This window comes from Elaeis guineensis, chromosome 1 (genome assembly GCF_000442705.2).
Source record: "Elaeis guineensis isolate ETL-2024a chromosome 1, EG11, whole genome shotgun sequence".
Classification (NCBI taxonomy): Eukaryota; Viridiplantae; Streptophyta; class Magnoliopsida; order Arecales; family Arecaceae; genus Elaeis; species Elaeis guineensis.
In genome coordinates, this window is record NC_025993.2 from 96,545,560 (window position 1) to 96,561,852 (window position 16,293).

Consider the following 16,293-nt stretch of genomic DNA (forward strand, 5'->3'; position numbering starts at 1 on the left):
ATTAATATGTTTTGGAGGCCTCTTGCTTATATATCGAGACGTCCCATACATAATGTTCTAGTGGCCCAATGCTGCATATTGATTGTGAGACAACTTGATAAATAGGGAAGGGCCTTCTTAAGTAGTTTGGATTTATTTTTTTTCAGTCACCAGAAGATTGGGCTTTACAGTGGATGTAAGTTGTCTCTTCACCCCGTTTATTATCACTGCATCCTATGTATAAAATATAAATATAATACCTTAATTCTCTTTTTAATTCTTGTAATTATTATCCAAATTTTTTCCAAGCCTTTGTCCTGTAACCCACATATTTTCTGAAGCCCGAATCTTTGCCCTATCCAAATTAATCCTAATGCTGAATTTGGGACTCCACATTAATTCCCATTTTCATGTTTTGAATTTAGTAAGGACGAATGCATTGATTTTCTTCTCAGTGGTCACCTGTGTATGTTTATGACATGTCTACATAGAAATTGGAACCTTGGATACATTATGGCTTTCTAATCCTATTTAATACATGTCTTTTATCTTGAATTTGAGCCCAGGTTAAGTTAGTTGAGGTGTCAAAACCTTCTCCATCCTTACCGGAAATATTAAGTGGCATTGGAAATTCCTTATTTGGACTGGACCAGACGGTGAAGGGAGTGCTGCAAGACCTGACATCCTCTAATGGTGTTCAAGCAAGAATGGATGGCATCTTGTTTGAAAGTTTTGAAAATGCATCAGATGATAATCCGATCTTTAGGCTGATAAAGGACTACCTAAGCTCATTCTGATGGACCAACCAGCTTTTCTTATTCTTTATTGGAAGCGATCGTTTTTGATATGCACAACTTTTTGAGTAAACAAATCAGAAGTTATACTCAGTCAGGGAAAAGGGAAAGGGGAAAAGCGTGCAATTCACATGCATGAGATTTGTTGTACTATTTTTTTTTTTTAAATTTATTTTTACAACGATACTTCACATTCTCTTTTTTTAATAATTTTTAATTTTTAATACTGCATTTCGAATTTGTATACAGATAAAACACTTTATTGCATTAGGGAGGTAATACAATATGAAAGAAATGCAATGAAAATACTATGGCTTTTAAACATTTTGTGCTTTTTTTTCTGCTGTTGTCCATCTCTCGATTCTCTTCTTCCAGATGCTTCCTGGTTCTTTTTCTTTTAACAAAAAAAATGAATGTTGAGTTATCCTATTCGTCCAATGAAAATTGCAAAATATCCCAGCTGGCGTGACTGATTATGAAAAGAGCCAAGGGCTCTAGAAAAAGAATAGTTAATCCAAAGTGAACATTCTCAAGGGAACTCGTCGAGCATGCCATTCTACTGGCTAGGCCTGAGGGTGGAGCCTGCGCTTCATTCAGGCCTTCGTGCGGAGAGTTCCTCCATTCGTAGGGCCACGCTTAACCTTGAAAACCAAAGTGCCTTGTGTTGTCTATCGCAATGCACGAACAGTGCAGCGTGGTTGAGTGTACGATGCCTTGAGGTTTATCCCTGTTTATGCATTTTTTTTATCTAAAAAAAAATCACTTTTAGGGCGTGTTTGATTTGTGATCGGAATTGAAATAGTCATATCTTTTGATGTGTTTGATTCATGAACGAAATCTAAATCGCAATGAAATTTAATTATTAGGGAAGAGTAGGAAATTAAGTTTCGGGAGATTGGGGTATTTTTATTTCAAGGAGTGAAAATGAGATTTTTTTCAATTAAATAGCTGCTCGATCATATAGTTTGTGTTATATATTTGTAAAATAATATAAATTTTAATATTTTAATTTAAATCTTGACCAGCCAACCATTATGGTGGTTAGTTGCTTGGTGGCTTTTTCAAAATATTATTCCAAATACTATTTTAAAATTTAAAATATTATAGTATTTCTAATATATTTTTGTAGAAAAAAGTACGTATATTCTTACATATCTTCACAAAAGATCCAACTATCTTAAAGAATATGAACTTCACCATAAATAGCCAAATAATTTTTTGTATCAGAAAACACATAACACAACAATAACCCCAACTCTATCAGATGCTGAATATTCATTGGTTTGATCTATTAGTGCAAAACATGATCAAATATTGAGCTTCGTTATATTTTAAAGGCTTATCATATATTTTTTTTGCATATTAGATTGGTGGGAGCGAATAACATTTTGAGGAAAGTGATAGTACTACATGCTTTGAAGCCATCCTCATTTTCAAACTTTTCATCTTTCTTTCCGATTTGAATCAATAATCTTAAGGCTGAATTCCATTCTACAACGATGGCATTTGCAATATTTCGATATATAGTTATAGATTTTGTCAAATTAGAGCATTTTGATGGAGCAAATATTTTAAAATTGCAAAAAAAGATGCACTCTCCTAACAACTCTTAAAGTTATATGCCCTCAACACACCAAGCCCAAAAGAGAATGAGGATGAAACTATGACAGAAGCTTGTACCAGACAAAAGTGAACATAATGATGACTACGTATGCAGAGATATTTTAAATGGGATGTTGGATGCATTCTTTGATACTTATCAGAACATAGCTATTGCAAAACAATGATGGGAGAAACTTGATGGAAGATGCATGTCGAAGGATGCAACTGGTAAGAAGTTTTTTGTTAGCAAATTTAATAATTATAAGATGGTTGATGATAGATCTGTTTTGTAACAATTGCATGAAATAGAGTGTATTTTTAATAGTTATAAGTTGTATAATATGCATATAGATAAAACCATAATTGTGTCCTATATTATTGATAAACTTTTTTCATTTTGAAAAAATTTTGAAGAAGTTTGAAGCATAAGACAGAGGATATCTCTCTTGACGCTAAGCTAACCATCTCCGTATTGAAGAGGAATACCGTAAACAAGATGAAAAAGGAGCAAAATGCTCATGTTACTAAAGTCCATATAGTGGAGGAAAGTAAGTTAAGCAAACTCATAAAGAAGAGAGCCTATCAATCTGCCATCACTCACAAGAACAAAAAGAAGAAAAAAAGTGCATACTTTCATTGTAGAAACCTACCATAAGGCAGGATACTGTTTTCTCAAAAAGAAGAGTGCACCAGCAACAAAAAAAAAATTTGTTGCAATGATATTAGAAAATAATGTTCTTGAAGATGATGGAAATTGGTGGATTGATTTTGGTACAATCAGACATATGTGCAAGGACAAGAATCTACTCAAGAAGTATGAATTAGTAGAAGATAAAACTATCCTCTACATGGGAAACTCATCCATTGCACAAGTCAAAATGAAAGGAACCATAGAACTTGAATTTACTTCTGAAAAGATACTTATTTTTAATGATGTGTATTATATATCAAAAATTAGGAAAAATCTCATGTCTAGTAGTCTCTTTAACAAGTTTGAGTTCAAATTAGTATTTGAGGCAGATAAATTCGGATGGAATCTTTATGAGAAAAGGGTATATATATGAAGGCATGTTAAAGCTTAATATAAACAAAAATAAAATTTATTGTGCTTATATTGTTGATTCTTCTTATTTATGGCATAATCATTTAGGTCATGTAAATTTTAGAAGATGCATGATATGGTTAAACCAAATATATCATTCCATACTTTAATGAAAATATTGAGAAATATAAAACATGTATGCTTGCTAAGATTACTAGAAGTCAGTTTTCTAAAATAGAAAGATGTACAAAATTTTTTGAATTAGTATATAGTGATATGTGTGATTTGTATAATACACCAACCGTAGGAGAAAAAAATATTTTACAACTTTTATTGATGATTATTCTAGATATTGATATATTTATTTTTTGTAATCTAAAAATGAAGTATTAGAAAAGTTTAAAATTTATAAATTTAAAGCAAAATTGCGTAGTAAAACTTTCATTAAAAATTTCAGAACTGATAGAGGAGGTGAAAACTATGATCCTAGTTATTTTGAATCCATTGGAATTATTTGTGATACTTCTGCACCTTATACACTACAATAGAATAGTATGATAGAATGGTAAAATAGGATGCTTATAGAAATGGTTAATGCAATGTTTTCTAATTTTGATTTAGGCCAAAGTTTTTGGAAGGAACCTTTAATTATTGCTTGTTATATATTAAACAGAGTTCCTAGTAAAAAAAGCAATACGATCCTACATGAACTCTGGAAGAAAAGGAAGCCTAACCTAAACTATTTAAGAATTTGGGGATGTAGGGCTACTGTAAGGGTTCCTGAATCCAAAAAAAAAAAAAGTTCGGTGAAAGAGAAATTGAATGCATATTTCTAGGATGTACACAAAATAATTAGGCATATAGATTCTGGTAATAAAATCTAATGACTCATTAGTAGTCAATACTGTAATTGAGTTAAGAGATGCCATATTTGATAAAAATAGTTTTACCTCAATTTTAGACTTAAAGAATATATTCATCTTTCAGTAGAGAATAACAAAGGAGAAAATCTTGAACCTAGAAGAAGTAAAAGAGTTAGAAAAGCCAAAACTTTTGGATTGGATATTTTTTATGTTCCTAGTGGAAGGGATTAGAAAATCCTTTGGTAAGCATATACCATATTTTTTTAATATAGAAGCAGATCCTGCAACTTATGAAGAGATAATGAAGTCTTAGAATGCTGCCTTTTGGGAAAAAAAATATTAATGAAGAAATGGATTTTATTATGGATAATAATATAAAAAAAATTAGTTGACCTCCCCCCAAGTTTGCAAGCTAATTTGTTGCAAATAGATTTTTAAGAAAAAAAATGAAAGTAGATGGAACTATCGATAAATTCAAAGCTATATTAGTAGCCAAAGGTTTTACACAAAAATAATGAATTGATTATTTTGATACATATGCACTGGTAGCTAGGATTACAATTATTAGATTACTAATTTCACTAGCATCTATTTATAAGTTGGTTATTTGTCAAATGAATGTAAAAACTATATTTTGAAATGATCAATTAGATGAAGAAGCATATATAAAATAATTTGAGGGGATTGTAGTTGTGGGACAAGAATATAAAATATGCAAACTTATTAAGTCTTTATATGGATTACAATAAGTTCTTAAAAATGACATCAAAAATTTGATCAAATTGTACTTGCTAATGGCTATAAAACAATTGAATCGTACATAGTAAATTTAGCAATAGAAAAAGTGTTATTATTTATTTGTATACAGATGATATGTTAATTTTTGGTACTGATTTAGAGCAAGTAGAGAATACTAAAAGTTATTTATCTTATAGTCTTGCTATGAAAGATATGAGCATAGCTGAGATTATATTAGGAACATGAATATTTAGAGATAATGATAGTTTAAGTTATCTTAATCTTATTACATAAAAAAAGTACTTAAAAAATTTAATAATTTTGATTGTGCTCCTGTATCTATACCTTTTGATCTTAATCTTAAATTAGTTATAAATATTGGTAAGCTTGTAATACAATTAAAATATGCCAAAGTTATTGGATGCTTAATATATGATATGATTTGTATTAGACCTGATATTGCTTTTACCGTTGGAAAATTAAGTAGATTTATAAGTAATCTAAGTACTTTATATTGGCATGCTATACGTAGAGTTTTAAAATATCTTAAAAAACTATGAACTATGGCATTACTTATACCATGCATCTTTCTATTTTAGAAGGATATATGGATGCCGGTTGGATTACAAATAAAGAAGATCAATATGCTTCAATAAGTGGATGAATTTTCGTATTTTGTGGGGGTAAAATTTCTTAGGGATTTAAGAAGCAAACATATAGAGCAAACTCCACATAGCAATAGAGTTTATTGCCCTAGCTTTAGCTAGTAAAAAAGCTTAATGGTTGAGAGATCTCTTATATGAGATTCTATTTTAGCCTAAACCATTGCCACTTATATCTATACATTGTGATAGTGAGGTTACACTATCAAGAGCATATAATGAAGTATATGATTGAAAGTCTAAATATGTTGGATTAAGGCATGGCTATATAAGACAATTAGTTACAAATGGAGTGATCACTAAGATCAAGTCAAAATCTGATAGATCCATTAACAAAGGATTTTGCTAGCTAGGGATTTGGTATTTAAAACATCAAAAGAGATGGGACTCAAGCCTATATTCGAACATCACCAATGATGAAACCCTAATTCAATGTTTGATACAACATTAAGTCCTGAGTTCAATAAAATAAAGTACATTATAAAAGTAATTGTAAGTGCTATAATTTTAATACCATTCCAAGATAAAAGTGCTTGGTACCCATAATGTATAAAGAGGAGGGTGAGCTAAATGCTCTTATTAGACCTATAACATATTTTTGTTGAAGTGCTTAATTAGTTATGAGGGCACTTCTCATAGAGTCTATTTATGTGAATATGAAGTGAGACTACTTCTTAGAGCTAAGAGCTTGGCTCTTAGAGTACATATGAAAAGGATACAAACACAAGGTCATAAAACTATGGGCTTATATTGAGCGTTCTTTGATGCAAGAATTTTATGTGTGAATATATATTCAGCTAGTCAAAGACTAGTCTACCATACCATTCTTACTGGTTTTAACTTATCCTCACCAAGTGTAGATTTAAATACAAGATATCTGCATTTATGCATCAGATTTCAAAATTATTACTGATAGTCTGATATGATAAAATTAACTTATTTAAAAAAAATAATGAGGAATTATTGATATTCTCAAAATAATATAAATTTTAATATTTGATTTTAAATTATCAACTAGCCAACCATAATGGAAGCTGGTTGGTTGGCGGCTTCTCCAAAAGTTACAGATAAGGGAAGTACCTGTTGGGACCCATTGATTGATCCGTTAATACAAAACAAGATCAAATATTAGACTTCATTGTATCCTAAAGATTTATCATATATTCAGCAGTATAACACATCTTGAAACTATCCTCAGTTTCAATTTTTCTATTTTTTTTCCCAATTTAAACCAGCAGCTTGCCTGCCTTTTCTATATCCAGTATACTGGTTTGTATTTGTGTCTCATGTCCGAGTCTGTACGTCGCAGAGGACTGTTACAGGATGACAAGAACGGTGTAGCTGGCTTGCTCTTTTTATAACTTATCATCTAAAATTTATATATGTGGTCACATGGAAAATAACGATTGAGCATTTATTAAATCGGGAATCAAAAGTTTGGACTGAAAGACATTGATCTGATCGTATTATGCTTCATCTAATCCTACGGCTGATCAATGCTTAGCATGAGTGACCAGACAACCGAAGACTACCCATGAAACTACTCAACATTTATGAGACATTTGTCCAACATTTTTGGCAACCATCCAAGAAACTTCTGTAGAGGTTTTCCATGGTGCGAACTATTCATGAATCTCTTTAATCGTAATTTGTCATTACACCCTGTAGAATCTCCTTTCTCGCATCCATCCTTGTCTAATCAATTTTGCTGGTTTGTATCACTTTTTCTCTAATTACTTCTCCTTTAACTTGATCTCTTAATCAATTTTTTTTCTTTTTTTCCTTTTTTTTTAATAAGAACTGGAGCCTGAAGCTTTCATTGTAGCAATCAAAGCCAATAACCATCAAATACAAATATTTCAGTCTCATCTCCTAACCAAACAGCTAAACGGAAGAGAAAACAAGGCCAACAGCCACTAAGGTTTCCCATATTACAGAATACATTCCCAAGATGGAACAATAGCCAAGTCTTACCACTGGTTCCTTCAACAGGTAATTAATACCCAGCACTAAACAGTATCTCTTGTGATGTCAAAACCCATTTTCCTTAATTACTTGGAGCCAAACAAAGACTGACCCCAGGTAGGCACGAGTTAGTCGTCCCACAGCAACTGGCTTCCAGGATTTCCAGATACCTGCTAAAACAGCTACTATCTCCTGTGAACCACCACGCCCATCCTATCTTCCTGCAAAATAGCAGCCGGTTCATTGCGAATAACATTATTAGCATTCCAATAGCAATCTCCTTGCTGCACCTTTTTTTGCAATAAAGTCGGCAGCAGGATTTGCTTCCTTGTAGATATGAGAGTATAAAATTTGACAACTATTTTCCACTGTAAAATATCTAGCAACACTGGACAGTCATGCTTTTTATCCATAGCTTGGTTAGTAATAGTAGAAATTACAGACAAAGATTCTCCCTCAAGGCAAATGTTTTGTGATTTCATCTCCGAAACGGCAACAAACATCCCACACCAAGCTGCAATTAACTCTGCACGATGCATCAGGTACAGAGGAATAGATTAACCCCAACTTTGATGAGATTTCCTCCATTGTTCTGAATAATATAGCGCGTAACCATCTTATCCTTCAACACAGCAGCATCGAAATTGACCTTAAGATATCCAGAGGGGGAAGGTGACCAAGACACTAATAAGTTTCATATACTGCCCAAGCAGGGCAAATTTAAGTCAGCCCAATGCCTCGACGGATTCCAAAGATCCATACGACTACCGTCATTACCATGAAGAATAAGGTAAATAGGAACCTGTCTCATTAGTTGAACTGGGGACACAGTGGTATTCAGAAACACCCTTTCATTTCTACCATTCCAGATCAACCAAGCACTAACAGAAGTCAAAGACTTGTACCTTCTCTCTACCTCAGCGGCGGACAGTAAATCCATCGTGCCCGACAAAGAGTTTGGTATCATATATCTGCAGCCTACCAGTTTTTCACTTTGATGTCAACAAGAGGCTGCGAAAGGACACTCAATCATCGCATATTGCATTTTCTCAATCACATCTGGACAAAGATCACAATAAACCATTCAACCATTTAAAATTCCCCTCCCAGTTAGTAATCTTTTGCATGGTAAGCATTTCCAAATGACCTTCCACCAAAACAATTTAATTCTCGATGGCACTTTTAGTTTCCACAGCCAACTTGCATCTTAATTCATATAAGATTGTGGTTTCTAGATAAAAGGATAAAACATCTTTAGGCCTTATCTCCCCTAAATAATTTTGTTCCTAAGTTAATTGATCAGACCAGCTGGCTTGCGCTCGGGGCATTTTGCTTATTTGGCTCATTATTTTAGTTGGCATCATTTGCGAGATGAGGTTCAGGTTTCATTGCTGAGATGAAGTGATTAGATCACTCACTTTCATATCACTAAGTTGAGCTTCAATGTTAATATAAGTGGGCCATGCTGCAATAGGCAATATTGATAACCATGGGTCATTAACCACATTGACATCATGGCCATTCCCAATCAGCCAAATGTAATGGGACGGTACGAATATCCAGCAGTTGGCTATTTTCCTTCATATGGTTGAACATGTCCTGGGTTTACTGTAGTTAACCTAATTGCCTGTAAACTTATACTTAGCCTTTACGACTCTTACCTGGGGTTGAGAAGGATTTGACCGGCTAACTTGCAAAGAAATGCTTTTCTTCTGATATGTAATGGTGTGATTCCTAAAACACTCTGATATGTTGGTCAACAAATATTTTCTCAAATATTTTCTCAAGCTACAAAATGATGATGACCTTTTTGTTCCGAGCCTTGCCCCCAGAGAAAAGCCCAGTATTCTTTCTCTAACTTGTTCAAAATAACTGCTGGCAGATGTATACACGAAAGGCAATAGAGGGGAATGGCTGAAAGCACAGATCTAATCAAGGTTGCCCTGCTAGCTATTGACAGAGCCTTCCATTGCCAGCTTTGAAATCCACGCCATCGTTTTCTCTTCCAAAAATGTAAGGTGATCTCTACTCAAAGATCTACCGCCAATGACATTCTGAAATATTTTTACTCTCATTTATTTCCAGAAGCCTTTTAATTTCAGCTTTTGTTCTAACGGGCATACCAGGGCTTATCATTCACTGAGATTTTGCAAGGTTTGGCGCTTGCCTAAATATTGAGTGCGATAGGCATCTACAATTGCTTTGATACAACCGACATCCTTAATTGTTGCTTTGGCCATCAATAAATAGTCATCCACAAACAGGATATGCAATACTGCTGGTCCCCACAGGATATGCGATACTGCTGGTCCCCTCTGGCAGGCTTGTAAGCTCTCAATAAACTATTTTGGACTGCAAAGTGAAGAAATCTGGATAGAATTTCTGAGCACAAATAAATAAATATGGAGATAATAGACAATCTCGTCTTAGTCCTCTAGATGATTGAAATCATTGGGTCGGAGAACCATTCAGCAATAAGGCAAAATTAGGATGAGATATACATGCTTGCACCCAAGTGATGAATTTTAAATAAAAACCAAATTGGTGAAGCGCCTAATTTAAGAATGGCCAACGGACACGGTCATATGCTCTTTCTTTGTCCATATTCATGATAACCAAACCTCTTGTTGGAGGTGCCTTCTCATGTGAAAGCATTACCTCTTGGACTAGAAGAATGTTCTCCACAATACTCTGCTCTTGCACAAAAGCTTCCTATTCCTCCGAAATCAATGTCGGAAGTAGAGGTTGTAATCTGTTGACTCATATCTTGGCCACTATTTTATAAGTTGTATTGCATAAACTTAATGGCCAGTAGTCAGCACGTTGTCTTGGGCTGTCCCTTAGGTATGAGAGTTATGAAAGTTTTGTTCCAAGGAGTTGGCATTTGGGCATGAGAAAAGAAATGCTAAAATATCCTGGACAACTCCTCTTTTTATCCTATAAATGTTGGAAAAATAAAGCCAGATACCCATTAGGACCTGGGGCATTTTCTAGGTTCATACTTTTTATAGCATCTTTTATTTCCTTCTCATTACCCAGCCTAATCAAGGAACTGTTTTGTTCTTCAGAAATCATCTGATCAATTATGGAGGTGCTCATATCCTCTACATGGGCCTGCCTTGACCATCCTTGTTGAAAATGTTCAACTTACCTTTTTCCTATTTCCTCTGAATCTTGAGTTGGATTTCCATTTTCATCTTGCAACATTGAGATCCTCTTTCTTCTTCTCCTTGGAATGGTTGACCCCTGGAAATATCTTGTGTTTGCATCTCCTTCCGTCAACCAAATGGCTCTAGATTTTTGTTTCTACAACACCTCTTGCGTATTAAGAAGTTTGTTATATTCTCTCAACTAAAACATAAGCTGCTTGTGTTGCTTGTTAGAAAAGCCTGTCACTTATGTTTCTTGAAGTTGAAGTTCATAAATAAGTTCGCTTTGGTGAAGATATTTCTAATTCATCGTTTCCATCTTAATATTGCCTTGCGAGCATTAACATGGATACTTTAACACCCGGAGAATATTGCCCTTCACAATGCCATGCCCGATCAACTACTTCATGGATTCCGTCACAATACAACCACATTTTTCAAATCTGAATGGAGCTTGCTTCCTAACTACCCCAATCATTCAGCAATAATAAGTCCGGGCAATGGTTCGAAGCAAACCTTGTGAGTTGAAGGACCTTTGAGTCTAGGAATAGATTCAAGCACTAATCAAAAACAAATGCCCTATTGAGTTTTTCCCATACTCTAGCAAGGTCCATTCTATTATTGCACCATGTAAATTTGGGTCTCTGAAATCTCAAATCTATGAGCCCCATTCTCTGAATAAAGGTCCTGAGCTCCCTAATGTCCCGATTCACTTGGAATGCTTTTCCACCTTTTTTTTTAAGATGAATATGGTAAACAATGGAAGTCCCCAATCAGAATGAGAGGTAATTGCAAGGATAAAACTACCTCAGTTTCTATCCATACTCTCCTGCACTCCATACTACAGGTGCTAGCATAAACTACGAGAGTCCATGAAGGGCTATTATCCATTGATATAACTCCAAACACCACTTGTCTGTCATTATGTGTAAAGCTTATGCTTGCAATATTTTTCCCCCAAACAATTACAATGCCAACTGATAGCCTTGTGCCGGGATCATATAGATATCCCATTGAGGTCCCATCAGCCTTCTAATCCTCCATAGAGCCTAATCAGAGAGCTTTGTCTCCAAAAAATAGTAAATGTCCGGACTGTGTTGTCTAATTAAGGATTTAGCATAATTACCAAAGGATGGCTTAGCCACTCCTCTGCAATTCCATGATAGAATCTTCATGATTAACCAATCTTAGATACACTTGATCCACCATCAACTACATCATGTTTTTGACTTTGATTAATCATCAGTTTACCCTCATGACTTGAGAATGGTTCCTTGCCTTGTTTGGATATCATGATAAACCCCAATTTCACAGACACAGAACCCCCCAACTTCTCTTGTAATTTAGTAAATTAAATTTGATGAGATTGAGATAGTTTACCCTGATCCATTGGTTTCTTCTCTCCAGTACAAGAGGTTGGCTGCTCTTGATTGATAGATGTGTCCATCATCTGCTTCTTCCTCAGCTTTCCTGAAGTTAGGGTTGGCTATTTTCAACACGACTCATTGACACGGACATGGAACGACACGTATTTAGATGGGTTTGGGCTTGGAATAAATGAGTTTGGATCATAAACGGATTGACCCATTTATGACATGACAAATTCATGTCTTAAGTAGGTTGATTTGCATAATCCTTTTTGCCCATTTTAACATATTTAACTAAATGAGTTAAAATAGGTAAATGAGTTACACAACACGTGTAAATATGTTTAATATGTTTATTTTAAGATTACTTGAGGGTAAATGAGGAAAATCAAAAATTATAATCCTAACCTAAAACAAACAATGATGGAATTCAGAGTTGTGAATTAGCATAGTAGATAACTAAATTATTTTTATATTATTTTAATTTTTTAACTATATTTTTATTATTTTAGTTAAATTTTATAAATAAATTAAATAGTTAAATGGGTCATTAAGTGGGTCGCGTACCTGTTTGACCCGTCAATATGATTATGAATCATGTCAGACTGACCGTGTTGTGTCATTCCATGTATATTCATGTCGTATTCATATTCCACATATCGACCCACTTAATTAAATGGATCGTGTTTGAATTGAGCTAACCTATGTTATATCCCAAGTTGACACGACTTGTTTACGATCCATGAACATGAATTGCCAGCCCCACCTGAAGTTGAAGCAATGGATCTTAAGAAAAGCAGACCTCTTTACATGAGCATTTTGTGCCTTGGGATTATTGCTGTTGAAGCTTTCTTTTCTGCTCAAATTCTTGTTCCCCTAAATTTTCCAAAATGATTACCTTTGATTGTGGTGGAGAGTTTCATCTATTTGTTTTCCTTATGTCTGGTGTATCATTCTTTAGAGGTGATCCTTTTTTTTCCCTCCTTGCTTCCTCACAAACTCGTTGATATGGAGGTCATCTCTGTGGCTGACACTATGTCCATATTTTAAGGTTCTGGTTGCCCCTCAGAGTGATCTCTTATTAATGTGGAAAACTGATTCCTGACATACCCTCTTGGCCTCCGTCATCCTCCACTGGAGAAGCCTTTCATGGTGACTTCCTTATGGTTTTCCTCGATTGTGTCTATATAGAATATGACTACCCACCAGTAGGGATAGGATTGGATGACTTTCTGTCCCCTGCATTTCTCCTGGTGAAACTGGGATCCGAGTTGTATGAATCCAAGAGCAGTATAGCTAATTGACATCTTGAATCTTTGCACATCCAAAAGATTCTACAATTCTTCCCAATGGTCTACAAGCAGAGCAGATATATGGCAGCTCTTCATAGATAAATTATTGCTAGATAACTTTATCCTTGATCTAGATCTTTGCTTTTGGACAAACATTCTTCTCTACATCTCAATAAGGATGCAGGCATTGGCAAACCCTTTCTATCATAGGATTCTGTCCAATCATCAAGTGAGATAGGACAACCCGCCATCGACACTATTTTGAAGATATTCTCTTGATCCCAAAACTCCAAGGGTAGATCTGGTAGCTGGATACAAACCCTAGCCTATCAGATCTTGCCCTGGCTAGAGTTGAAGTTCGGTCTCCTTCCTTCTAAGGCTAGAAGATGACCTGCTAAGGTCCGTGGACCATTGGCAAGAATTCTCTCCTGCATCTTCTCAGAGGGTAGATCAAAGATTAATACCTCCTCTAATAACAAAGAGACTTGGAAATGACCTTGGATGTTCCATCTTTGTCTCATCTCTTGCTTGATAAACTCTAACGGTAGCCCTTTCCATAAGAACTTATCAATTAGAGCTATTTTTCACCTAGCACAAGCCTTGTTGATGTCTTTATTGGCAAAAGCTACCACCTGAGTGAAGCATTGTTGTAGAAAACTTCCTCCATAGCCTTCGCCGTCTTCCACTTGAACTTTAGGAGCCCATGGACAGCTTGCACCCAAGTCTTGCCCACGTCGGCTGCCCTCGCTCCATATTTGTTGGGAGAACTCCTTGAAGGAGAGCCATTCCCCTCCTTCTGCTACTAATTAGGGTTCTTTGAAAGGTCTGGCAAAGAAGCCTTCTTCGATTTACCCCCTTCAATCTATCTCCCTCCCTCCTTCCCCTCTAAGGAGGGGTCCATCGAAACCTTTGGTTTTTTCTTTCAGTTTTTGCCCATGGTCGGTATGGTGCTAAGTTGATTTCCTATTTCTTGATCAATGGAAGAAGACATGATTAAGTACTTGGTTTCTGTTTGCACCTCTTATTGATTGAATTATTCATATTGCATCTCTTACTAAGGCAAGTCCGAATCTTGTCTCGTAATAGATCAAAACTGTTGATCGATTCGGCAAGCCAGAGACCCTTTTTTTTAAATTTATACGATCATCAGATGACCTCAAAATAAAATAAAATAAAAAGCTAGCTTCCAACAAAACAGACTTTAGCCTCATCAACCACTACCATAGCATGAATTTTAAGTTTGCTTCTCGAAGTATATGGGAGGCATGAAAGAAATTCAAAGATTCAACACAACAGACAAAATTTGAAAAAAGAGGATGCACCAAGGATGTTGATATTCTTCATATATCCCATAACTTTGTATCCATTGAATGACCATTCATGAATCGCTTTCAAGCTATATTTTAAATGGTTCACAGCCATTACAATACCTTACCATGCTACTCGAAGTTCTACTTCATGCACCGAATTTGCATGAATTTTTTAAAACCCTGCATGCAAAACAGATCTATTGACATCTCTGGTTATGTATCCTATCCCCATATTGCCTTGTCTCTATGAAGCATCAAAATTGACCTTTGCAACATTTTAGGGAGGAGGCATCTAAAAAACCATTCCATATGGTTGGAACGATAAGCTCACTGAGCTACCGATGCCTCACTTCTCATACGAGCAACCTATCCAAGGCACTCGCTCATACAAATGATAATATCACCACATCAACGGAATGAGCATGACCATCATTCTTTATGATAAGTAGTCAAATCAAAATGGCACAAACGGAACTCACATTTAGAGAGAATATTGGTGGATTCGATGAAATTAGAGCTGAGGGGTTTTCTTCAATTATATAAGCCAAACATCTACCTTGTTCTTGTTTTGGATAAGGATTGTGAGAGAGAGAGGCCAATTATAGACAGTGAATGGATGGAGGTGAATGCGACTTTTTTTTATTTATTCTTGGGAAAAGAAAGGAGGAGAAAGGAGAGCAGCAAATTTGTCGGTGGTCTCCTCTATAGATATAATTGAGCCGAACTGAGATAAATAGCGAGAGGTTTGAGCTTGAAACTTGATTCGAGATCGATCAAACCTTAGTATCTGATTAAGCTTGACTCCATAAAAAAAAAAAAAAAATACTTGAAATCGATTTGACTTAAATATTAATCAAGCCGTACTTGAGCTCCAATTTAAACTCGAATTTGAGCCTTAGCCTATTAATAATTAATATATATATTATCAAAAAATATATAAATTTAAATAGACTTCTGTGCATTCAAGCTGGCTATCTTACTACTTGAGTTAAACTAGAAAAACTATTATTTGTACTCGAACCGATAATAGCTGAGTTAAATCGAGCTTAGACACAAGTCAAGATTGAACTTGAGCTCGAGTAGTTTGCAAGCAGATCGACTCATTTGCACTCTCAAGTCTCTCTAAAATACATTATTTACCTCCAATATAGGCGCTGACCTGGCATCCGCAATTAGCTCAAATCCCGCAATCAGCTCAAAAAATCTGAACCATTTTAAACGGCAAGGATGTTTCATGCAAGTGGAAGATAGTTTGAGACTCAGCAAATGCTGGTAAATGATGAGCTTGCTTTAGCACAAAGTAAATATATTCTCTCTATCACCTCTTGTGAAAGCACAAGCCAAGATCTAGTCTAGTACCATTAATGTACCACCAGCGGAACCAGGGAAATATGTTTATTTTCGGTTGGTCTGAACTAATATCCGTAAATGAACTGCCGACTACTGATTAATGTTATAACAGCTGCACCTTGGCCGTTATAACAGCCCTGACAATGGTCAACCTATATCATGGTAGTGGATTAGGTAGCA

At 35.1% G+C, this 16,293-nt stretch overlaps 1 protein-coding gene across 2 annotated transcripts in view; it reads left to right on the forward strand.

Annotated features, from left to right (window-relative positions):
• Window positions 1–1,004, forward strand: part of LOC105032884 (serine protease SPPA, chloroplastic) — a 42,226-nt gene extending 41,222 nt beyond the window's left edge. For both annotated transcript variants that reach the window (XM_010907476.4, XM_010907477.4), the window contains one exon: window positions 546–1,004. In XM_010907476.4, the coding sequence (XP_010905778.1) occupies window positions 546–776 (231 nt within the window). In that variant the 3' untranslated portion in view covers window positions 777–1,004. The remainder of the gene's footprint in view (window positions 1–545) is intronic.
• Window positions 1,005–16,293: the final 15,289 nt, after the last annotated feature.